This window comes from Musa acuminata, chromosome BXJ1-1 (genome assembly GCF_036884655.1).
Source record: "Musa acuminata AAA Group cultivar baxijiao chromosome BXJ1-1, Cavendish_Baxijiao_AAA, whole genome shotgun sequence".
Classification (NCBI taxonomy): Eukaryota; Viridiplantae; Streptophyta; class Magnoliopsida; order Zingiberales; family Musaceae; genus Musa; species Musa acuminata.
In genome coordinates this window covers 8,495,765-8,519,617 of record NC_088327.1, presented here as the reverse complement: position 1 = coordinate 8,519,617, position 23,853 = coordinate 8,495,765, and the positions used below count along the sequence as shown (strand labels likewise).

Here is a 23,853-nt window from a genome sequence, read left to right as displayed (position 1 = left end):
TAGTATTCCGTTCCGATCTGTACAAAAACATTTAACTGTCGACTCTACTGACGTGTAGAAATTATGTTAAAATAAATAAAAAAATATTTTTATAGTCGCTATCTTTACCATTTAAAGATATTAATTTTATAACTTCAAACTTGTTATCTCGCTGGACAACCTATCCAATGTTAGCATTCTCATCTCGTATGATATCTTATTTCTCTTACTTTTCTATCCTCTCGGACAACCTACCCAATAGTAATATCATTGGTTATTCTCATCTTATGTATCATCCCATTTCTCATGCATCGCTATCCTCGTCTTCGACTTTGTTATCATTTCAAACAACCTCCCTCCCAAACGATTACTTCGTTATTTTTGCCTTCAGCTTTACTATTCTCTTGGACGGCATACCCAACAACGACAAAAGTAGTGTGCGCAAGACCAATGGCTCTTTACTGATCATGGCATTCTAAAGATTTGGGTGTCACCTTAGACATTTACGAAACTCAAGGACAAAGGCGACAAATAATAGTGATAGTAAAATTATCTTCTTTTTTTTTATATTATTTTTGTATGTAACAAGACATGTAGTATGTTTTGTTAATAGAGTCAAGAAAAAATAGGATTTAACATTTCACTTTCATTAGTATAGAAATACTAAATATCGCTAACTACGTGTTATAATCTATAATTAACCTGATTCAAAGGTACAGTTGAAAAGATTTATGCTTGCTATTGATTCCTATATACTTAATAAAAGGTTATGGATTTTGCACGAAAAAATTCATACACATAGCATTATTCACGTTATATCCTAAGTGCATTTTTAATGGTGCTGAAGTATGATTAATTTGCTTGATTAAAGGATTTATAGAGGAATCAATTTTCTGGTTCTTGAAATAGACAACACAGGAAGATTGTATTCTGACCGAAGTTTAATTGAAATTATACACGATTCATCACGAGGCGCCATTATGATCCATGTGATATAAGATGCTTAAATCAAAGTTGATGAATAGTACCTCCATCTAGTTGACATCCATGAATCGATTTAATATGTGAGAAAACTGAGTTTGAAGACAGACGTGTGTGACGGTGGAGAAATGCTGGGGTGTATTGGGCACGTTGAAGAAAGAATATAACTCATCCTGCACACCATAACTACACCTTTTAACATAATAATCAGTATGGGCAAGTTGAAATCATTCTGTTCTATTGCTTGAGAACCAAATCCTCCGTGGGATTATTAAGCAAGTTGACACCCTCCTTTTTTTGTTCTGGCAGGGTTAGTTTGAACTCTTATTCGGAAAAAAATCGAGCTTGGTAGTATGCATTTACACTACACAGGCGACGGATCTGCAACCTCCGTTTATAATCACGCGGCTGCTGATTGCTTTTCATTATGGTCATCAAGATTCAGAGCCCGCAATAGCTTCGGCCAAGACTCAGGAATTCCTCCAGGCAAATCGAACTCTAAGAGCTTCCCACGGATGCGGTAAAACTCTTCCACTGGTTGACTCTGCATAAACAAACCATTATTTAGATCAAAGAACATCACAAACAGATAAAAAGATAAAAAAAACTTATCAATACAGCATGTCTTATTGTGCCGATTGATTTCATCAATTATCCAATTCACATGAAAAGAAGCTATATTTTATGACAAGACTGGTTCCAAGGTACAAAGGATAATAGATCAAATTCTGCATTTGAACTCTTTTGACCTTAGAATTTTGTTTGTAACTGAAAAAAGGAATAGAACTATTGGCTAAAACTTGATAAATGGATGAGATTAGAAAAGCTTCATGTTAGTTGAATAATGCAAGTATCATTAATTGCATCATAACAAGAAAACTACTAATGAAAACATCGTTTGATGAAACAAATATCGTCTTGGTTCATATTCTCTACACGTCAGCTGAGACAGTCACAAAATTGATCTAGATAAAGTCCTCTCTGTTCTGGCGAGTGCCTTCTGACATCATGTATTGTATTTATAGTCTGGTCGAAAACAACAAATAGTATTATACACTATTCTAGACACTATTGGTCAAATTCTCAACAGCTGGAACAGATTGCCGCATTATGGTTAAATTATCTTCCCAAGTGTACCGCTTTGTCTATGACACTATTGCAAATGCTCTTGATACATTCAATTACAAAGAAGTTTTGGAGAGTGGAATAGTGATAAGGATCTTCCTGAACCAAAAACATGCTATGATGCATTAATAGAGTTCTGTGAGATCCAAACGAATCAACAAATTTTGGAAATTGAGTTGGCAAATCAAGTACTTTATGCATTACCAATTCATGGTATAAACGGAGTCGTTCCTTCACCACCTCTTCAGTGTCATCCGCTCTGGTAATGAGTTTTGACATGCAATGTTCAGGAGGTAGAAGTGGGGGCATAGCAATACCTGGCCTGCCATTCTCACCCTTGATATCAATGGAGGCAACATTAAAGTTGCCTCCACACTGGCTGCAAATTCTTCTCCCGAGACACTTAGCGAGCAGTACATCTTCTCTGAGCTTTAAGTTGACAACCAGCTCAATTTCTGTTACTCCATCTAGTATTTCCTGCCATATCAGGCAAATTGATGATGAGCAAAAGAATTACAAGATGCAGCATGATATGAATTCAAGCCACTATTGCTCAATGACTAATATAGTTCCCCCAAGCGAAACATACCAGAACTGTTATCTGAAAACCAGAGGTTTATTAGGTAGTGCCAATGTTTTTTTTTTCTTTTTAACTGAGCACGGGTTAGCTAGAAAATTAATCAAGTTATCTCCAAATTCATAGATGTCCAATCTGAGAACTATTCGCAGTTGGGTTGAAAATCACTAGGATTATAAAGGAAAGACATACTTTTCAATTAAGAGTTATCTTTTTATCTTTCTCAAACTTAATTTGGTTTTGTATTTACTCCAATTCCTTACACAAAAAATCAAGTACATGGCACCATGGGGCATGGACAATTAAAAGAAAGCAAAAGTGCTGAAATAACTCAGGGAAAGAAGCGGGCGATACCATTTTAACGCAACATCAACTGGAGCCAAATGCTAGGCAAGTTATGGTAAAGAGGGCCTCTCTATAAACCTGGAAGGCTAGTCAACTAACGGAAGGATATATGTTAACTGCTGCAGTTTAAGCTCATGCAAACAAAGAGACACTCAGGATACACCTATGCCTGAGAACACCCTAGAAGAAGAGGAAATAAAGATGCATTCTGAAACATTAAATGGAAAATGTATCTATGAAGTTAAACAAAAGACTGAGCACTGCAACTAAAGTTTCAGAAGAAACAGCATTTCATAAGCAGAATAGGTACCATACTAGTGAAAACAACACAAAACCTTCTAGAACAAAGTGAGATAGTGTGTGGACTATAATATCATTCACTCACTGCTTGTCTTCTTGTCCGTGGGAAACCATCAAGAATAAATCCTGATTCACCCTTAGCCACTCCATCTTCAAGACGCTTGGATAACAGATCGATGATGATCTCATCAGACACTAAGTGTCCTCGATTTACAATTTCTGTGAGCTACAGAGTCAGATTTAGATTGTGTAAGCACAACATTAAATTGATGATGTTTTGTTAGAGAACAGATATCTGTTCACCTAGTGCAACATGAAGCAAGTATAAGAATGTCAATAATTAGGAAAGCCATTACAATGTGCAAAGCAATCATCAATTACCACAAAATTATCTATATATTCTTTTTACTGTAAACCATATTTTTTGGCTTAATTTGGAGAATATTCTATAACTAAAAAAAAAATCACTTTATTTCTGCAACAAAAAATTGATAATCTGGGATGTTTTACCTCACTAAAGTTTTAGAGTGCAATATGGAAGACAGGGCCATAAATTTAATAAGTCCACAAACAAGTTCAGCTCATTTTACTTCTAATTTCCAAGAAATTATCAACTAACAAGCTTGCAGTAGCTGAAATACTGTGACATATACAGCTTCCATATGCCAAAACTCAGAAATAATTAAAGCTGATAATTTCTTAACCTCTAATCACTTAATATGATTTTGATAGATCACAAGAAATCTACAAAATAGGTTTCTCAACATCCTGCACAAACTATGCATACTTGAGCAGCATTATCATCACCATTATCATTTCCCCCACAAACGTATTTCCCACATGAATTTGAAGATAATATTTTTTTGATAGTAATTTGTAGATAATATTATTTTAGTTGAAGCAACCATATATTTACTAGGAATCAGGCTGCTTCATGCCTTCTAAAAAGAAATTTTCTCACTTTATAGTTTGTTCATCCTTCATTATGATACATAACAGAATCATAAAACGCATTAGAAAATAATATTATTATTCACACCAAACTTTTGTTCCTCATATCTTCAATTGTCAGCTTTCCAGGTCATCATCCCAACAATATGGGGTTACTGAACCATGTCATCCGATATATGTCTTCGGACACTTGTTTTTCAAGAAATTTAATGACTGAGAATGTATTTTGCATGAGTTTAATCTCTAGACTGTCACACGAGGATAAGTGCTCCATTCTAGGTACAGCCTTTAATAGAAATGGAAGAATAATTAGGTCATGCACAAGTATTGAACAAACTATTCCAGAGGAAAAAAAAAATGCAAAACTTTTGGAATGCAGTGTTCCTCCATAACTTTCCTCATAAAACAAAACAATCAACCATGACCGATCATACACATATGAATCTGTCATTCATGATGTCCTAGTGACCAGTTACCTCTAGTTTTCCCATCAAAAGAGTTTAATTCAGCATCCTCTTTGGAATGCGGTGATCCTCCATAGAATTCCTCATAAAACAAAACATTCAACCATGAACGATGATACACATATGAATCCATCATTCATGATGTCCTAGTGACCAGTTACCTCTAGTTTTCCCATCAGAAGTGTTTAATTCAGTATCACTATTATAACTAAGGTGATAAGGGACCATTTAGTCAATCAGCCAATGGTATAGCTCGTAGGCTAGCGAGGAATTGTCCACTTTGGGCGATGGGCGTACATGCACTATTTTGCCCTTTTAGAGCTCGTGAGCTCCAAAATGTGCCTCTGAGGGTAAGGGAGACCCGATTGACTTATGAAAACTTGGTTCCCATACTCCTCAACCAATGTGAGATTAAATGACCTTATCAATGCTCCCTCCGTAGGAGAGCCAAGAGCTCATAGCCGAGATACACGGCTCAGGAGCGAGTTTGCTCGTCCGAGGTGCAGGCCTTTGACCCTCCTTCTAGCAGCAATCTGATAAGGGATCATTTGGTCGATCGGGCATTGGTGTAGCCCATTGGCTCACGAGGAATTGTTTACTTTGGGCGATAGGCGTATCTACACGGTTTTGCCCTTTCAGAGCTCGTGAGCTCCTACTGATATTGGTTGAGGAGTATAGGAACCAAGGGCTCATAAGTCCACCGGGTCTCCCTTACCCTCAGAAGCGCCTTTTGGAGCTCACGAGCTTCGAAAGGATAAAATCGTGCGGGTATGCTCATCGCCCAAAGCGGACAATTCTTTACGAGCCTACGGGCCACACCAATGGCCGATCGACCAAATGATCCCTTATCAGATTGGCGCTAGAAGGAGTGCTCGAGGCCTGCACCTCGACCGAGCAAACCCGCTCCCGAGCCGTGCATCTTGGCTCCCCTATGGAGGGAGCACTGATGAGGCCATTTAGTCTCACATTGGTTGAAGAGTATGAGAACCAAGGGCTTATAAGTCCATTGGATCTCCCTTACCCTTAGAGGCGCCTTTTGGAGCTCACGAGCTCTGAAAGGACAAAACCATACAAGTATGCCCATCGCTCAAAGCGACCAATTCCTCGCGAGCCTAAGGGCAACACCAATGGTTGGCCGACCAATTGATCCCTTATCACAAGACATCTTCAACACATACAGATTAGTCCAAAAAAAAGCCTCCGAACAAGGTTGGCTTCATGACATGATCTTATCAATTTCTTAGTAACAAGAAACATTAATTTTCACTTTACTCCCCTAAATATTATCCTACCCTCTTGAGTCCAACTTTAATATTTTTTTACTTATTTAATTTCTTTTATCTAAATTTGTATTCTAGGTTTCATAAGAGGCTAGAAGGAACAAAGTAGAAATAAGAGGAAATAAGTCGTGCTCTTCTCTGTTTCTCGTTTCTTAAGCCAAATATCATGCTGGAGAAATAGTAATACTCCCCCAAATCGAGCTCTACGAATCAATACCAGAATCCTCTTCTTCCTTTCGATTGACGAAGTAATGACGCCGAAGCCAATTCAACCGCATCCTTCATCTCATCAGTCAAACTCAGATCCACCATGATTTCGGTGATCCGACCAAAGGATCAGCACAAAAATGAAATCATTGGCCAAGAAAGGGTTTCCCAAGGGACCTTACCTGTTTGGAGAGAGGACTCGTGGCTGCGAGCTCGTCACGAACGAGATCGCCAGTGGCGATGTGGGGCACGCCGAGGAGCCGAGAGAGGCGGCTCGCGTAGGTCCCCTTCCCGACGCCCGGGCAGCCCAGGAACACCCACTGCACGTTCCGGCTCCCGGGATCCCTCCTCGGCGCCACCCCCTTTCGGGCCTGGCTCGCCGGGAACGAGAAGCCCGATTCCGCTGCCACAGACGAGATCCACCTCCCCGCCGTGCGCGTATTGACGGCGGCGTTTCCTCTCAGCAGGCCGCGCAGAGCCGTCATCTCGCCAGAGAAGAGAGGAGACCGCTCCGATTCCCCTTCGATTGCAGCGTCTGCGGTGATTTTGGTACGAAGGCAGAGAAGTTTGGAGGGCGAGGAGGAAAGCACGTTGGAGGCAGAGGCGATCACGGACGAGAACGACGGTAATTGAAGCGAGCACACGAGAGAAAGAAATAGGCCACGTGGGAATTGGGAAATGCCGTAACGTCATGGTTAGATATTTTTTTGTGCGTATATATAATAATAATAACAACAAATTTCTCAAGAAAACACAGAAATTCTCAGAAAACCTAAAGTCTAAAAATTAAAAAATATATAAAATAAATAAAATAAGAAGAATTAAGTGTATGTAGATATATATTAAAAAGGAAATGGTATCTTGACGCCCACGGAAACGAACGTGACCCAGTTCTGGAGTCAATTATTGGTGTGGTCAATGGGGAATGGATCAACTACGTGGAGATGCTGAGATCATTCATGCCACGAAACGTGGTTCCCGATTGATGGATGCCTTTGTCATTCGCACGATATTTTTTATGGACATCGTCGAGATCCGTGCGAAGAATCACATGACAGGTTTCCTGTGGGTCCTATCTGGACACGTACAATATTACCCCTATCAGTCATCATGTGTGTGCCACGTCAGGCTGGAAATGGGTATCGAACCTATTTGCAGTTTGGCTCAACCCAAATCGCCTGCTTCTGAAGTTGCTATTAATTGCGAAGTTGCCAGAGAGCTTCTCGAACCTTTCCGTCCTCCTCAGTGCCGCAGCATAACTTAGGGTTAGGGTTTCGCCTCTCCCCCTCATTCCCCGAGCCGCGGCTCCATGGAGAACCACCAACACTACAACAAGCGTAAGCGAGATGAGTCGCCTCCAGTCCCCTCCTCCGCGTCCCAGGACGCCGGCGGCGGCGTCGACCTCTCCCTCCTCGAGGCGGTAGAGAAGTCGGCGCAGAACGGCGGCGTGGAGGTGCTCGACCTACGCACCCTGAAGAAGCTGGTGCTCGCCTTTGAGCGCCGCCTTCGTGACAACCTCGAGGCCCGCATGAAGTATCCGGACCAGCCCGACAAGTTCGCCGACTCCGAGGTCGAGCTCCACGAGGAGATCGAGCGCCTCAAGGTCCTCGCTGGCGCCCCCGAGCTGTACCCGGAGCTCGTCGCCCTCAACACCGTTCCCTCCCTCGTCGACCTACTTGGCCACGACAATGCCGACATCGCCGTCGACGTCGTCTCCCTCCTCATGGACCTCACTGACGAGGACGTTCTTGGCGACGACGATGACAACGAGGAGGCCGTTCGCGTCCTCGTCGACACCCTTCTTGAGAACAACGCTCTGGAGCTACTCGTACAGAACCTCGCCCGCCTCTCCGAGGCCGACCCTGACGAGGCCACCGCCATCTACAATACCCTCTCTACCATCGAGAACCTCATTGAGGTCAAACCAGCTGTCGCCGAGCTCGTCTGCGAGCGGACAAAGCTGCTGCGCTGGCTCATCGGCAGGATCAAGGTGCGTGAGTTTGACGCCAACAAGCAGTACGCCTCGGAGATCATGGCGATTCTGCTGCAGAACAGCCCCACAAACCAGAAGCGGCTTGGCCAGATGAATGGCGTGGACGCTGTGCTGCAGGCGGTGGCTTTGTACAAGTCACGAGATCCAAAGAGCGAGGATGAGGAGGAGATGCTTGAGAACCTGTTTGACTGCCTATGCTGCCTGCTGATGCCAATGGAGAACAAGGAGAGGTTCTTGAAGTCAGAGGGCGTAGAGCTCATGATCATCATCATGAAGCAGAAGAAGTCTGCTTATGGGTCTTCGATCAGGGCAATCGATTTTGCAATGACGAAGTATCCTCCAGCATGTGAGCGGTTTGTGGATGTGTTGGGTTTGAAGACAGCTTTCGCAGCGTTCATGGGTAAGGCAAGTTCCATTCTTCTATTTGCCCTTTGCATCCATATATCTTGTACTTTGATGTTGCGATCACAGTTGTATTTGCTTGCTAAAGCTCTAAGAAATAGCTTTGCCCAGAATTTCTTCTTGAGTGATTGCATCTGTATCTCACCACACTTAGTTTGTCTGTGATTCATAAGGTCAATTTATAGTCGCATTTCTTGTCTAGTGTAACCAAAGCTAAGAAGTTTTTTTTTCAATCGATGAGAAATGCCATATAATGTTGTCAAGATTGAGAATTTTTCAATTCATTTGCTTTTCTTTTAGTTATGTTGCTCCTACTCAAGGAACTAGAAAATCCAAAGCTACCCATGAGGTGGCCTTCAGAATAAAATAGTAGAGGTCAGCCTATTTTGGTGCATTCAATGGAGTACCTAAGCAGCTCCTTCATTTTATTTGTAGTAAAAACTGAGTAGTCCTTCTATTAGCTAGGAAATAAAATCTGTTTAAAATTATTGGTCAAGAGACAACAAAGTTAGGCCCTTCTACTTTAAAAATCTTAGCCTTTTTATATAACATTCCTTCTCTTCTTGAAGTTACCATCATGAAGTTTTAGATCTATCACGTCTCCTCAATGATCCATTATCTTTTTCTTTCCCAAGCTTTATTTTGGATTGCTTTATGAATCAAATATTGGTATGAGCAAAGGATGAAACCTAGGACAGATTTCTCGAAGTTAATGTAATTGGTTGATACTGCTTTTGACATAACAGTTCTGTTGCATGTTATCCTTGGTTTTTTCTGAAGGCAGCATTTTGCTGATTAAAATCGCCTTGAGTTTGCAATATGCCTTTGATTTATTTGTGGAACTATAGTTAACTTGAAGAGTAGTAAAACATCGTTTTGTTTGAATTACCCCCCTCTTTCTTTTTCTACTGTGAGATTATACACTCTTTTGTCCTTCCTGCTTTCATCTAATCATGTTGTAATTTCCACTACCATTCAGATTCCAGTAAGCAAGAAAAAGAAGAAAGAGAGCTACCAGGAGGAGTTAGAGGAGCGCCTTATTTCACTCATTGCATCGTTATTTGGTAAGGCAAGTTAAATCCATCATTTTATTGTTTTTCTTTTCTTCTTTTTATGGATGTTTAGTATTTTGGAGTGGGAAAGAAACTGATAACGAAATATATATTGGTAATGTTGTCTTTTCTTATGTGTTCTATGGATATTTTTTCATAAATTGCTACAGTCAGAAGTTAGAATTTTTTTGCTTATAAAACTTATAAAACTACCAAATAAAATATGCTAGACCCTTGGCCTATGATGAATAAGACACTTTCTCTTGAAGTTTAGAAGTTACATTCAAGTTCTGCCCATTTTCAAAACAAAAAAAAAACCAATAAGATGACAAGAAAATAACTTCCTATTTTAGGAACTCGAAAAATGGAAATTATGCCAGGTAAGATCTCTCTGAGGACCAATTGAATTGATTTGTTGTTTGAAACATCGTATGATGGATTTTTGTCCAGTATAATGCTCAAAGATGTCTGGTCTGTTTAATGTTTTCGTTCATTGTTGTTGAACATCGTTGTTGTGTATTTCCATTATGTCAAGTTTAATTGTTTCAAGCTCTTGGTACTATCTCAAGTTTAGTCTGACATTCCAAGCTTTTCATCTTCAAGTCATGTGATCCAGTCCATATCACTAAAGTGAAAGTAGCGTTAGAAGTGTTGGATCCTGATCGTGTGACCTGAAAAAACTGTCAAGATGGTGTTAATGGTATCATCATCTTGACCTGACCTTATTATTAGACAGGCTCTGTGGGATTGGCTTGTGATCATCAGTTCACCTAATATATATTTTTTATGTATATGAATTTTATACTATAAAAAAATTATACTAACTTGACTGGTTCAATGGCCACTACATCTGTAGAAGACTGAAGATCTCCATCTATTTCTGTGTTTGTCACATTTGTGCCCCTTTTAAGTTTGAAGATTGGCCCCCCTAATTAGGGTCTACCATTTAACCCATCGAAATTGTCTGCCCAAATTTTGACTTTTTTCTGTGAATTATGATGTACAACATCATTTTCTGCTTGCCTTTTTTAAGGCAAACAACAGATTCATTACCTTTTGTGCACATTTCTGCACTGAATTTCATCTTGAACTTTCATCTTCCATTTTTAATCTTAGCTGTACTCACTATTTTCGAAGTCTCTGTTATGGAATAAAACTTTAGGATGGGTTGTAAAATATATGAAATACTTCCTATTCCTTTTCCACAATATTGCTCATGTAGAAATCGGTGGCTTTCTCCATAATATATATCGGTTCCTTTTTCTAATATTTATAGTGTGAATAAAGTATATCCGGTACATCGTAGGTGTAACATGCATTACAACCTCTGATTCATAAGTATGATTAGTGCGTTTCCTCATCTGATCTTTGCTCCAGATCTCCCAAACTCCACAATGCTGAAGTATTAGCTTCTGGAAACTGTCACCAAGATATTATTTCTCTAGCAGAAATATACCAAATCACTTGTTACTAATTCTTCTCTATATCAAATAACTTGTGTCCTGCTTTTTCTAATGATACAATACAAGATACTCCTATGCTGGTATTCAGGTATCTTTAGGATATATATGTCTGTAGTTTTTGCAGTTACATTTGAGCTATTTATGGTAAAATCATGTAAGACATGGTTAGAAAGTGGAGTTGGTTCTCTGCAGGTGGTATTCTGAGAGGTTCAAGAAGGGAACGATTGTTGAGCAAATTTGTAGAAAACGAATGTGAAAAGATAGACCGACTAATGGAACTTTATATGCGGTAAAGTTTGGGATCTTGCATACATTATCTCCATGGAATGCATTTCTGAAGCAGGTGCATTCTTTACTGTTAGTGATGGATCCTTATCTCTGAAAATTTGCAGGTACTCAGACAGAATAAAAGCCGAGACTGAAAGACTTGATAGACTTCAATTGGATGATTTAGAGGTCCCTATCTTATCAGGCTTTAATGCTTCCAATGCTCATTATAGATGCAATAGCTAACCCTGAATATTTGTAGATTGATGAAGAGGAGCGATATAACCGAAAGCTCGAAGCTGGGCTTTATACTCTTCAAGTAAGCACACTATCATGATTGTTTGTCATTTTCTCTTTTCTGGATTCTTGGTGTCATCTATCTATTCACCATTTTTTCTTCCTGCACTAAAGCGCTTCACTTGCATAATTCCAGTTGATTGCTGTTATACTGGGACATCTCTGGTCTTCTGAGTAAGTTAGATGTGAAAAATCCACTTTTCAGCTTTTTAAAATCTCTGGTTGTTAGTTTTGATATGAGGTTATTGTTGGCTTCAGTCATTCGAGGATGAGAGAAAGGATTGAGCTGCTACTAAAGCAGAATAAATTGACAAAGAAGGATGTGAGATGCATACTTCAGGTATGCATTGATGCACAAACATTTATCTTACACTTTTCAGAATAAATGGTGTTTAGTGCATAACTCATACATCTGGTGCCTGCTAGCATATTTTTTAATAGTTTTAGTTATGACCAAGGTTTTTAATTTTGGGTACCATACCAGTACCATCTGAGCTATACCAATGTACCATATGTAGGTAAAAAATTACTGCCACCACAAGCCTTAAACTTGGTATCCTGTCTGATTTACCTGGTTCATTTATCGGTGAGTTGTTAGAATCTATAACAGTGGAAGTCACGAGTCCAAGCTGCAGCAAATAATCAGTACATTGATCGATATTTTTTGACAATGCTAAGTGCCTTGAACAATGATTATACAACTGCGATCTAAAGAGTTAATTGCATAATCTTTCTGATCATACGAGTTTATCATCTCATTTAACACATCGGCTGCCACCGAAATAAGAGAGAAACAAAGAGTTATGGTCTGTCGAGGCATACTTTGTCGGTCTAATATGCTTGATATACAATCAATCCTAACTCTTTGGTACAGGAGTATCACGATAACATTGGAGATCTTGATGGACCTGAAGAGAAGGAGCGAGCACAGGCAAAGATTCAAAAGTTCATTTCTGCACTTTGAAATTTGCATTTGCTGTGCAACAAACGATTCAACATCCACAGACAAAGGATTGTTTAGGCAATCAAGCCCGCTTATGGAAGTTGCTGATGAAGCCTTTGTAGATCAACCAGTTTCCGAGTGTTTAGTTTCATCTCGTGCTTTTTGTTATCTTGATAAGACGACCATTATACTTCTAACTAGCAAGTTACAATTATTTTCTGTTTCTGTTCCTCTTATGTCATTATTTTCTGTTTCATTGGATATATTATGAGCGTATGTAGGCTAGGCATGTGTAGTATGGATGGCCTACACACCAGGCATGTGTATCATACGGATATTATGAAAATTTTCTTTTTTTATCTTTTGATTTGAAGCCTTTAAGAAAAAGCTTAATTTTAGTCGGTGTGCAGAAGATTTAATTTTCATTCATTGTGGGTATGCCGAAGCTTAATTTGATAACATATTGTCATCCATTAACAATAATGTTAGTTTCAATCCAAAATCATTCAAATCTTCAAAAGAATATATCATACATATACCCAACCTGATAACCTATAACGGGATTTATAATTAAGGTTGGTGGAGATTTATAATACCATTAGTGTAGCAAAAAATAATAATAATAAATTGTAAGCTTATTTAAAGAAATAATCAGTTTGATTTAGCACTAGATGAATGTAACTAAAAAAAGTACATCATTTCCATTCAAATAAATTGGCCGCAGGGCATACCCCTTTAATCATTTTTTCATAATCTTCTTCATTTCCCCACTTGATGTAATGGCTTTTCTTCTCGAATTAATATCCTTCCTTTATATATATATATATATATATATAATTATAATTTACAGGACACGAAGGAAGAAAGAGGTCATAAATGAGAACAAATACTCCGAAAAAGGACTTTTCGGGAAATTGATATGAAACTTATTTCTTTGTATTTGACGACCCTACGTCGAGGGTTTCACTTGCGCGCAGAGAAGTCGATCCACTCCGTCGACGCCCACCTTTCGTTCCCTCGTCTCCGCCTCCTGTGAGCCTCTCTCTCTCTCTCTCTCTCTCTCTCTCTCTCTCTCTCTGTTTGTGTGTCTCTTGTTGCGAGCCATTGAACCTCCTTCCGGTAGAATCTGTTTCTTTTCCGACCTAGCAATCATCGATTGCGTTTCCGATGTTTATTTGCTCTCCAGGAATCTTTCAAGTTTCTTTGCCGGGCGAACATGTCTGGGGAGGAGGAAGAGAACGCCGCCGAACTAAAGATCGGCGAAGGTGAGCGATTCCTCATATCCACCTTTTCATCTGCTAGTTCCTGTTGGGGATGTTATATCGCACCTGTGACATCCGTCGATGGTGATATATCTCGCGCGTCCATCCAATTGTGTTGGTTTACCTTTGATATTCTCTATTGTAGATTTTCTGCAAATCTTTGATCGACTAACTTATGGTTGTAGAATGTTTCCCTTGAGTTTTGTAAGCACGGATGAGACTTCCATGACCTGCCATTTGTTGGCTATATGCATGTTCCTCATAATCATGAGCTTTTGAACAGAGAGAAGTCCTTTTTATGGCGTCTTGCTTTTGCTGATCCAATTTCGCCCATATGTATGTCAAGGATGCTAGAGATTCCAACCCTGATCTTCGTGTTGATAGATTAATTGTAAAACTTTTAAACATTATCTTCCCCTTTTGATTAGTAACTTACATATCCCTGAGGATACTCACATGCTGCACTTGGAAAAAGAGGTGGATTAACTTATTAGATAAGGCGAAAGGTTTATGTTGAGACACTAGGAATAATATGTTAATGATTTTTTTAAAAATTCAATCTGTTGTTTGTGATTGTTTGCTTTTAGGAGGAAAATGAGCTGTATGTATTGTGTGTTAGAACTCATCCGAATATATTTTTGCATTGACCTTGTTTAATATCATCATTAAGAATTAGTTATTTTAACTTTCATACGTTTGCTTGCTTGGTAAATTATTTTACTGGTCAATGGATGTTACTGTTATTATTTCTGCAACATTCCAGAATTTTTGAAGGCAAAGTGTTTGATGAACTGTGAAGTTGCACGTATTCTGGACCATAAATATGACCAGCTTCAGCAGACGTCAGATGATCCTACAAACCAGATATCCCAGTGAGTGTTTTTGTTACTTGTATTAGTATGTCTTTTTCACTTCCCTTTTCCCATGTATGCTTTGGTATTCACTTTTTAATAGTGACATTTTAGTTGCATTTCCATAATTTAGGGTGTTTGAAAAGTCAATGCAGTATGTGAAGCGCTTTAGCCGCTACAAGAACCCTGATGCAGTGAGACAAGTCCGAGAGTATCCTTGAATCTGTACACTCAATAATGGAAAGATCTAGATAGTTTTTTAAGCTAGCACTGGTGCATGAGATGTTAGAATTTGAGCCACTTTACTTGTAAATGTTTGGTTCAATATCTTAATTTATTGCATCTTCTTGTAATTTGTTTATCTTGAAAATCAGTACTGCTACCCCTTGACTGAATTATCAGAGTGTTAAGCAGATATAAGTTGGCTGAATTTGAGGTATGGACCTACTTAGTTGTTGGCTGAAGCATGCCAGAATCATCTGGATAACATTTTCATCATTTGTTAATTTTTGCTTGGTATTTGCAGCTTTGTGTGCTTGGAAATCTCTGTCCTGAAACTGTTGAAGAAGCTATCGCAATTGTCCCATCTATCAAGGTAAGAATGTGCCCTACCATGAGCAGTTCTTTTCTTCAGCTTTACCATCTTTCTCTCTCATGGAGGTTCCTTGTCACAAGTTTTATCTTGGAGAGTTCTGATCTAAAGTAATCATTATGAACCTTCTGAAACATGACATGCTGGAGATATCAATTAATAATCTATAGTTATTTCATTGAAATAATTACTCCAATCAAATGCTTATTCCATGCTCCACACTGCAACAGTTTGCTGCCAAGGCAGGCCTGTCCTCCACCTCTTCTTATTGTTGTTGCCTTTATTGTTCGTTTTATGTAATTCAGTCAAGATCATATTTTCATCATTAACATCATTACTGACTTCAGCTTGCAATAGTCCTTTTCCCTTTATTTCCTCATGTGTTTATGTATTTGTTAGCTTCTTCATTCTGTGCGGCATGTGCTTGATCACTGCACCCCTGGAAGTATTAATGTTCTCCTCATTGTCCTGTTTATGATTATTCTGTGACATAGTAACAATCAGCTTTGCTGTACATTCTGCTATAGCCATCACAATTAGAGGTATGAGGGTATCATTAATTGCCTCATTTGTTTTCCTTTTGTGAAAGGTAGTTCTCTGTATCTTTTGAGAAGAGAAACCAAACCTTGCTGCAGTTCCTTAGCAAAGTGAGAAACAAGGACTTCTGATTCCTTTTTTAGTGATTTCTTGTTTTCTCCTCTAGAAACTTTATAAACTTCTTAGAAACTGTCACTATTCAATAGCCTTTCTCTTTGAGCACTATACAAAATCTTCAAATAGAGGAACTCCAACAATGCTTACTGTTTTCCTATCTTGTTAGCCCATAAGTGCAGTTTCAACAATTGAAATTTGTATTCGCATCACCCTGTTTACATGCTTCAACAATCATGGCGTCAGGACCCATAATTTTCTCCAAAAATGCCATGGGCCAGCCTCCAGTGTCCCCCATTTAGTCACCTTAGATACATGATACAAACCACTTTCATGGGGTAGCTTTTTTGATGATAATGTAGGGATCATATACACACATTCCATCTTTGAATTGTTGGATAGAACTTATGCGAAAAGGATTATACATGCCCCTGCTTTTGGATCAGTGGGTAGAATCAATGTAATTAATGAGATTGTTGCAGTTCAACAAAACATTTGCATAATTTTTCAAACATAAAAGTGATTGGTTGGAGACAGTTTTGACATGCAAGACTGACTTTGTCAGTTTGTCTGAATACAAAATGACCTGAATTTTGATTGAAGATAATCAAGGGAAGTTGCTTTCGAGTACTAACACTCAAGTTATTGTCCTATATCCATTCCTTGATTAGTTGCTGTTATAGGACATTCAAGTCATGAACGGACCCATCGTGTGCCCATTCTTTGGAATTATTGTGACAACAAATAGCACATCATCATGCTATTTTTCTGTTTATGATTTGTTTGCAGTAATTTGTAGCTCTTGATATTTCCTTACCTTCACTTCTTCACGATCTAATTTTGGTTGGAGACTTTGACTATATTTTGCAACTGATTATAATTTCCATAAATGTCCTTTTTAACTCAGAGCAAAGGGCGGATGCTTGAAGATGATGCGATCGAGAAAATGCTGCATGATCTCTCACTGATTAAGAAATTTGAATAGTTTCATACGTGCAGTGAACGGATTGAACACTTTCGGGGTGCAGCTTATTTAGATTGATGTTAGTGACTTATCTATCCTATGGGTAATAATTAGAACTTAAAACCTTTTGAGACTCTGTAGGATCTGTTGGACAGAATCTATCAATACAGTTATCTCCTAATACCTTGTAAGAGTTGGATAATTGAATCTGATGTTCATATGCAAATAACCAAATCAGATGATTATTAGGTGACATATTCCCTATCTGTAGCTAAATAACTATGGAATGCCTGTGATATTTTTTACTGAGTTCCTTATTTACAAATTGTCAAAATAATCGTTGTGATTACATGCAATGAAATACATATATATTTGAAGATGATAACTAACTTACTTTGTAAAGAATTTGACGTTAATAGTTTATTTATCGCAAGGTTTTGGGTTTGACTTCTATCTTCGTCAACTCACTTATAGAATATATATATATATATATATATATATATATATATATATATATTTGCTATTAAAGTGTTTTAAAATTATTCTCTTTTAGCTACCAAAGTTTTGATACACATCTGAACTGCGATAATCAGAATGGCTAATCTGCACTTCAAAGACGCGAAAAGGCATAGAAAGACATCCAGGCGTGTCTCTTCCTGTCGTGGATGTGATCATGCACCGAGGCATTTTATGCTATCCACGCCTTGATCGTTGAAAGTACTTGTGTATGGTATTATTACATTTTCGATATCATTTTCGATAAACCAATACCGTTAGTTAAGTTTCAAAGTATTTATAATATTTATGAAATATTAATATAATTTTTTAAGGTTTCAAAGTAACTTGTGACATTATCTAAAATTATAGCATCGTCAATATTATTTAGTAAAAAATTAATATAATATATGTCTTCTAAAAGATAAATTTTATTTACTTATTTTTAAATATTAATTTATACGATTATATTTTTTATTTATTATATATCTTATTTTATTTATTTTTTATTTTAAATAAAAAATATGTTTATTTTTAATAAGTATTAAAATATTAAAAACGATAAATTTATCAAATTATAATTTGATCAAACAACACTGAATACATATTCACTACTCTTTTTTTTATTCTAAATACATATTAAAAATATGCATATATTCCCGAAGGAAATCGTATCATTTGGCTTTTAGTAAATGGCTGGAATCGAAGGAAAGAACACAATCCTCTAGCAAATAAAGGTTTCTTGAAGAACTCACAAACGCTCTCAGAACATCCTGCGAAACCAACCTAGGTCTTTTTGTTCCAATACCAGACTTGTGCATGCAACCTCTGAAGGGATTAAATAGTTAAGATTATAATTGACGCAGTCATTTAAAGCTCAAATTAAAATTAATGCTCCACTAAACTTGGCAATTCAAATCAGAACACTTTTATGCTTGAAATGTGTATACATAAAGACGTTTGTAGTTCAATATAAAAAGGAACAGCGCACGGAGAAACGATTAATGCAATAAGTTTCTTCATCCCAACTGAACAAACCTGCTTGTAAGGATTGATGATGTAGGTAACCGAAACATGGTTTGAGATTTCTCATGGTAGTTTCTCGTCTTTAACATGATTTTCTAGTAGAGTATATTCCGGTTTGGATTCCATGAAGCTCTCCAGGGTGCAGTACCATAAGAGAATAGATCAGATTTGATAAGCTGTAAGATACCCCACTAGGGTGATTCATTACCGATCCATTTGGTGCACGGCATATGATACAAACTGGGTTCTGAAGAACCCGTAATTAGGAAATCAGGAAGAAAGCAAAGTCGAAATCCTCTAAATAATGTCTTCTGAAATTTCTCAACTTCCCTCTTGGCCCCTTCTTCTCATCAAATTTGAACCTAAGGAGTTGCCACTCTGAGCTTATAAAATATGTGAATGCCATCAATATCTTCCAAGACATTTGTAGATTACTTAGATTGGAGGTGATTGAGGTTCTTCAAGAACCGGCAAGCAAAACCGATTACCATTACCTTTGCTTTCAGGATAATATGACACTGACCTTTCTTGCAAAGTCGTCCTCATCATCAAACTCGTCTTCATCATCCTGGAATGTGTTCTCGCCATCTTCTGCCCCCCCTGCTTCATACTCGAAGTCTTCATCTCTCTGATCATAATTTTCCAGCTCTTCATCTTCCACATTTTCCAAATCCATGCCATCTTCAGCTTCAACAGCACCAGCTTTGGCGGATGACTGATCGTTGTAATTTAGCTCCTTGTCTTCTGGAGGGATCAGACCCTCCTCTTCTTCCTCCTGCACTTCCTCTTCAACTGCTTTAACCTCGTGTGTTTCGTCGTGATCAATTCTATAGTTGCCTTCCTTTTCTGCTTCTGGTAAAGCAACTGGTGGCAAATTTACAACTGCTGCCTGTGCAGAACTATTGATAGCAGATTCTCCACCACCTATATTGTTTTCATATGGGCAAGTAGAAATTTCACTATCCACATAGGCTGACTCCCTTTTCCTCTTCAGAATGGCATTCAGTGGTTTTGGACCTTCAAATGATGGAGAATTTTCTGATTCCTGAAGCCCCTCTACTTTTCCAGAATTCTCTTTGTTCAGTTTGGTATTAGCAACTGTACTTGTGATCGACTGCACATCAGAACTCCCAGTGATCTTTGCACCTTTCAGCTCTGCAAGAGATTTTGGACCAACAAAATCTAGAGAGTTAGTGTCGTCTCTTCTGGTTGGCGTGTTTCTAGTATTCCTTGTATCTTTGTTAAAATCCTCGCTTTGTTGCTGTCTTATTCTTTCCGGATGTCTCAGCTGGTAAGTTATTTGTCTTGTTGGTGACAATCTTCCTCGAGGTCTCCTGCCTCTCTCTTTCTCCAAGTGCAAATCACTGGCCCTTTCAATTGAAGATCTTCCAGGAAATGTAATTCTACCTTGCAGACGAGTGCTTATGGAACTCTTTACAGGCAATTGTCTTTCATCTCTAGAATGACGGCCATAACCTCTCTCCTCAGCGTGGCGGTCATCCCTCCGGTGGTGCTCATGACGACCATGAGGACTTTCAGTAGACCCTGAACCGGTAAGCCTTCTTTGTTTAAGTAGCTGATGGCGCAAATCTGAGCCATCCGCCTCATCAAGTTTTTTTTCATTGTCACGCACTCTTCTTTCAAGTGATGATGGTTTGCCCAAGTTCCTATCAAATGTCTTTGGTTCCAAGCCACAATTTTCATAGTTGTCATCTTTGCCTATGGCATTGTATCGATCCCTGTCAAACTTGGTCAAAGGTTCGTAATGCCTGTGGTGGTTGTCGTAATCATCTTCAGGTTCGAGTTTCTGTCCATCATGAGCTGACACCCTTCTAAAGTTATCTTCATTGTGGAAGTAATCAGGGTGACTACTATCATCTTCCACAAGTACATCAAAACCAGGAGAATGTTCCCGCAAGAACTCATCAGTATCCCTAACATTCTCGGGTTTCTCATGCCAAGGCTGCACCTGATGACTCCATGGTTGGCTTAGAGTATAGCCACTGCCAACAGAAAGAGTAATCTGTGGCAGTAAGGAAGGCTCATCATTCAATGAATACGGTGGCAATAATTTGTTTGCTGATGGTTCATTGTTAATAACATTCTCGGCTTTGGTAACATTTTTTGTTGTAGCAGGTGGCATTTCAACTGGCATGTTAACAGCCACCCTTGATTTATCTAGTTCAGCAACATTCCATTGCAAACTAGTGTTCTGTTGTGTACCCTTCTTACTTGTCTGTGGTGATTCAGCAAGATATGCAGAAGTTGTTGCATTGTGCTGGGAAACAGCACTGCTAGATGCCTGTGGCCCATGCATGAAAGGACACCTTTCACCTTTCAAACACTGCCCCCATTGAAAGTAGTAGCAGGGAACACCTTGTTTACCGACATTACCAGGAATCTGTTTATTGATGTTACCAGGAGGAGCACGTGCAGCAGGGTTTGATGTTGCTGCAGTTTGAGGTGGAATTGGTCTAGAGGTAGTCACTGGCGCGGGCATTGTAAAACAGGAATCAAGTGGCTGAAAAACCAACAGCAATAAGAACCCCATTGACTATGATAGCAAATGAAAAGAAAAAAAACAGAAAAGCACAAAGACCACAGGCAATCAATGGATGTGCACTTTCATTCATTATTTAAGATGAGTAATGGCAATGCAGTATTGATATAGGTTGCTTGAAAGGACACTTTCATTCAACATTTCATACTTTTAACCTGAAAAGGCATATTCGATACAAGCAAAGGTTTGCTTTGACATGAAAAGAACTACCAAGGGGTCATTTACACACCATCGTAAATTAAAGTGTCCTTTCAAGCATTTTGATGAACTCATGCAGATATATACTACATAACAAATGAAACTGTACAACTGACTTACCGGATGGCGAAATGAACATTTTGGATTCAGGCAGTTACCATTTAACCAATACCAGCAATCTCTGGGGTTAATTCTGGCACCCTCACTATGACGATATTCACACTCACCCCCCTGAATGATGAAAACATCTGTTATTTTTTGTTCAACGATGATTATCAAATTGATATGAATGTGTGATAATTCACAAAAAAAAAGTAAAGCACAAGTCTGATACATAACAAATCCACTGAAAAATAAGCAACAGTCATCAAAAAATTTCTATCAATATAATTACAGATAATAATTAACAAAGGACATATACGTGGGTTTTGTCAAGGAAAAACATATTTAGATAGGGAATGCACAGATTAAGAGATTGAATCATATACCTCAGTAATAAATATTCACTGAGTTAAAATGAGATTAAGTCATTTATTAGCAAATGTCAGGGTCATACTTAAGAGTTCCACCTGACAGAAAGAATAAAAAAAGGTTCCTCTAATGCAAAGAAAAACTTAAGAACACTCCACAAGATTCAATAATGAAAAATTTCATGGAACTTTGATAAATGATCACACTCTGACTGAGAGAAAGACAAAGTAGATAGATAAGGTGGTCAAAGTGATTTAAACATGCAATATATGCCAAAATTATAACACATGGCATAATAAAACAAAAAGCACTAATGGCTTGACATGGTCCCATCCCAAGACCACAAAAGTTTATTCAAAATGTGTGATTGTATAAGATATTTAAATGACTAGTTCAAAAGATATTAGGGTGATGTTTATACAGGTTCCTTGCATAAGTCAATTTAAGTTGATTGCCCTCAATAAGATTAGTGTATGCTGGTCCCCCTCAAATAATTTCTCATTTCCCTGCCCAAGACCAAATGGTCTCTGCAAGGTGTTATGTGCAAAATATACTAAAAACAATGAATACATATTCTTTGTCACAAATCAAACCTGAAACCACATGGGCCTTGCCCCTGAGAGACTCGGGGAGTCACTCTCAACGGTGGATGGACTTATACACTATTCTTTGACAATTTCAGCATATCATAATCTTCAGCGTTGCCTCAACCCTCTATCAGAATTGAGGTTCACCAGCACGATATGTTCCAAAGTAACCCACAAAACATAAATAATCAACAGTATGGAACATACTATGTCAACTGAGTCCAGATAAAATATCTAATATGTGAACGATTGACTTTTTGTTAGTTTGATCAATATGTATTTTTGCATAATGAACTGAAATTCCCATAATTGGTTTGACTGATGCTAAGGTATACCACATAACAAGAGCAACTACTTATCAAACTATTCGTAAGATGGAACTACGGTGACCTTCCAATCTGCCAGTCAGACTGTAATTCTCACTGACAGGCAACCTCATCGATGATACTGTAGGGAAAATAGGCAACACATTACTAACCTCTCCAAGCTGAAAAAAGTTCAAGGCAAAACAGGTTGTCCTATCGTTGACACCTATCACGGGGACAAGCACAACAAACTATATATTTTTCCCATAATTTGTTGGTTGTCTACGAAAAGTTTTTAATCTCGCTATCATCACATGACTATAAATTGAATTAAATGAGCTTCAAACCTTAACTTTTAGCAACCAACTTCAGCTTCATGTTTTCACATCACCAAGACCAACCACCGGCCAGGATTCATAGCAAACCCACACGAGGATTACACATATCAGGCCAAAGAAAATAAAAGAAGACAAGGCTGAAGCGAAAAGACTGCAACTTTACCACCATTAAGAGCTAAAAGCAAAGGAAAAGCCAAGAAGAAAAGGAAATCCACCTTCTTGCAGGTCAACGGTGACGCCAAGAAGTAGACACAGTCCGTGTTCCGCTTCAGCGCCTCCTCCTCCGCAGTCACCGGCTGGATTGCCTCATGCCCGCCGTCAGATTCCATCTCGGAACTTCTCAAGTTCTTCTCAGCAAGAAATAAGGGATAACGATCGATCACAACCTCGTGGTCGCAGATCCAGATACGAGATGCAGAAAGGTAAATCCGAAGCTTAGGGCACAGGACAGAAAATTTAAGATCTCAGGAACGGGTCGGGGCGTGAGAGACAACGATTGAGATAGCAAATCTTGGCAGATCCGAGGAGAAGAGTATGTGATCTCAATTTATAGGCGTGAAATCAGCCCCAGGGCTTGGCATGGGGGAATCTCACCTTTTGGGGGAAAGAAAGGCGAAAGCTCCTGCGGCTGCGCGAGCGAGAGAAAGAGAGAGAGAGAGAGAGAGAGAAGGCGAAGAGAGAGAGAGAGAGAGAGAAAGGAGTTTCTAGTTTCTTTCCCCTTTTATAGGTCCCTGATAAACCACAATAACAATCTCTCTCTATAAAGAGGCTGTAGATCACTTAATATTACTGAACAGCGACTAGCGCCGAGAGAGAACGAGAGAGAGTGGTGTTTCGGTAATTAAATAGAACGTGACCTTTGTGTTAAGCTAAGGCAAGGCTGGTTTGGACTTGGGCTAATGAGGTGGATCCGCCTGACCGTTGGAT

The 23,853-nt window shown here is 38.7% G+C and overlaps 4 protein-coding genes across 5 annotated transcripts; 2 read left to right on the top strand and 2 right to left on the bottom strand.

Moving 5' to 3' along the window:
• Positions 1 to 1,128: 1,128 nt before the first annotated feature.
• LOC103982745 (probable adenylate kinase 6, chloroplastic) lies at positions 1,129 to 6,841 on the bottom strand. Its single transcript, XM_009399752.3, has 4 exons — positions 6,392 to 6,841; positions 3,393 to 3,533; positions 2,290 to 2,562; positions 1,129 to 1,504 (listed from the first exon to the last, which is right to left on the bottom strand). Exons 1-4 carry the CDS (start codon positions 6,692 to 6,694, stop codon positions 1,361 to 1,363), a joined length of 861 nt encoding a protein of 286 aa, XP_009398027.2. The 5' UTR covers positions 6,695 to 6,841; the 3' UTR covers positions 1,129 to 1,360.
• A 550-nt stretch (positions 6,842 to 7,391) lies between these two features.
• Positions 7,392 to 12,985, top strand: LOC135652214 (uncharacterized). Of its 2 annotated transcripts, none has more exons than XM_065173046.1 (8): positions 7,392 to 8,607; positions 9,584 to 9,668; positions 11,312 to 11,408; positions 11,512 to 11,575; positions 11,649 to 11,705; positions 11,820 to 11,857; positions 11,942 to 12,023; positions 12,558 to 12,985. In XM_065173046.1, the coding sequence occupies exons 1-8, from the start codon at positions 7,519 to 7,521 to the stop codon at positions 12,645 to 12,647; spliced, it is 1,602 nt and encodes a 533-aa protein (XP_065029118.1). In that variant the 5' UTR covers positions 7,392 to 7,518; the 3' UTR covers positions 12,648 to 12,985. The 2 variants fall into 2 exon arrangements, 1 of the variants encoding a protein (XP_065029118.1); XR_010502107.1 differs by having other exon boundaries at positions 7,393 to 8,607; positions 11,798 to 11,857; positions 12,558 to 12,617.
• Positions 12,986 to 13,520: 535 nt separating this feature from the next.
• LOC135652170 (DNA-directed RNA polymerase II subunit 4) lies at positions 13,521 to 17,201 on the top strand. Its single transcript, XM_065172962.1, has 7 exons — positions 13,521 to 13,658; positions 13,813 to 13,891; positions 14,652 to 14,760; positions 14,873 to 14,950; positions 15,142 to 15,175; positions 15,266 to 15,334; positions 16,890 to 17,201. Exons 2-7 carry the CDS (start codon positions 13,843 to 13,845, stop codon positions 16,965 to 16,967), a joined length of 417 nt encoding a protein of 138 aa, XP_065029034.1. The 5' UTR covers positions 13,521 to 13,658; positions 13,813 to 13,842; the 3' UTR covers positions 16,968 to 17,201.
• A 1,145-nt stretch (positions 17,202 to 18,346) lies between these two features.
• Positions 18,347 to 23,618, bottom strand: LOC103982771 (zinc finger CCCH domain-containing protein 32). Its single transcript, XM_009399789.3, has 3 exons — positions 23,142 to 23,618; positions 21,346 to 21,456; positions 18,347 to 20,988 (listed from the first exon to the last, which is right to left on the bottom strand). Exons 1-3 carry the CDS (start codon positions 23,253 to 23,255, stop codon positions 18,970 to 18,972), a joined length of 2,244 nt encoding a protein of 747 aa, XP_009398064.2. The 5' UTR covers positions 23,256 to 23,618; the 3' UTR covers positions 18,347 to 18,969.
• Between the last annotated feature and the right edge of the window lie 235 nt (positions 23,619 to 23,853).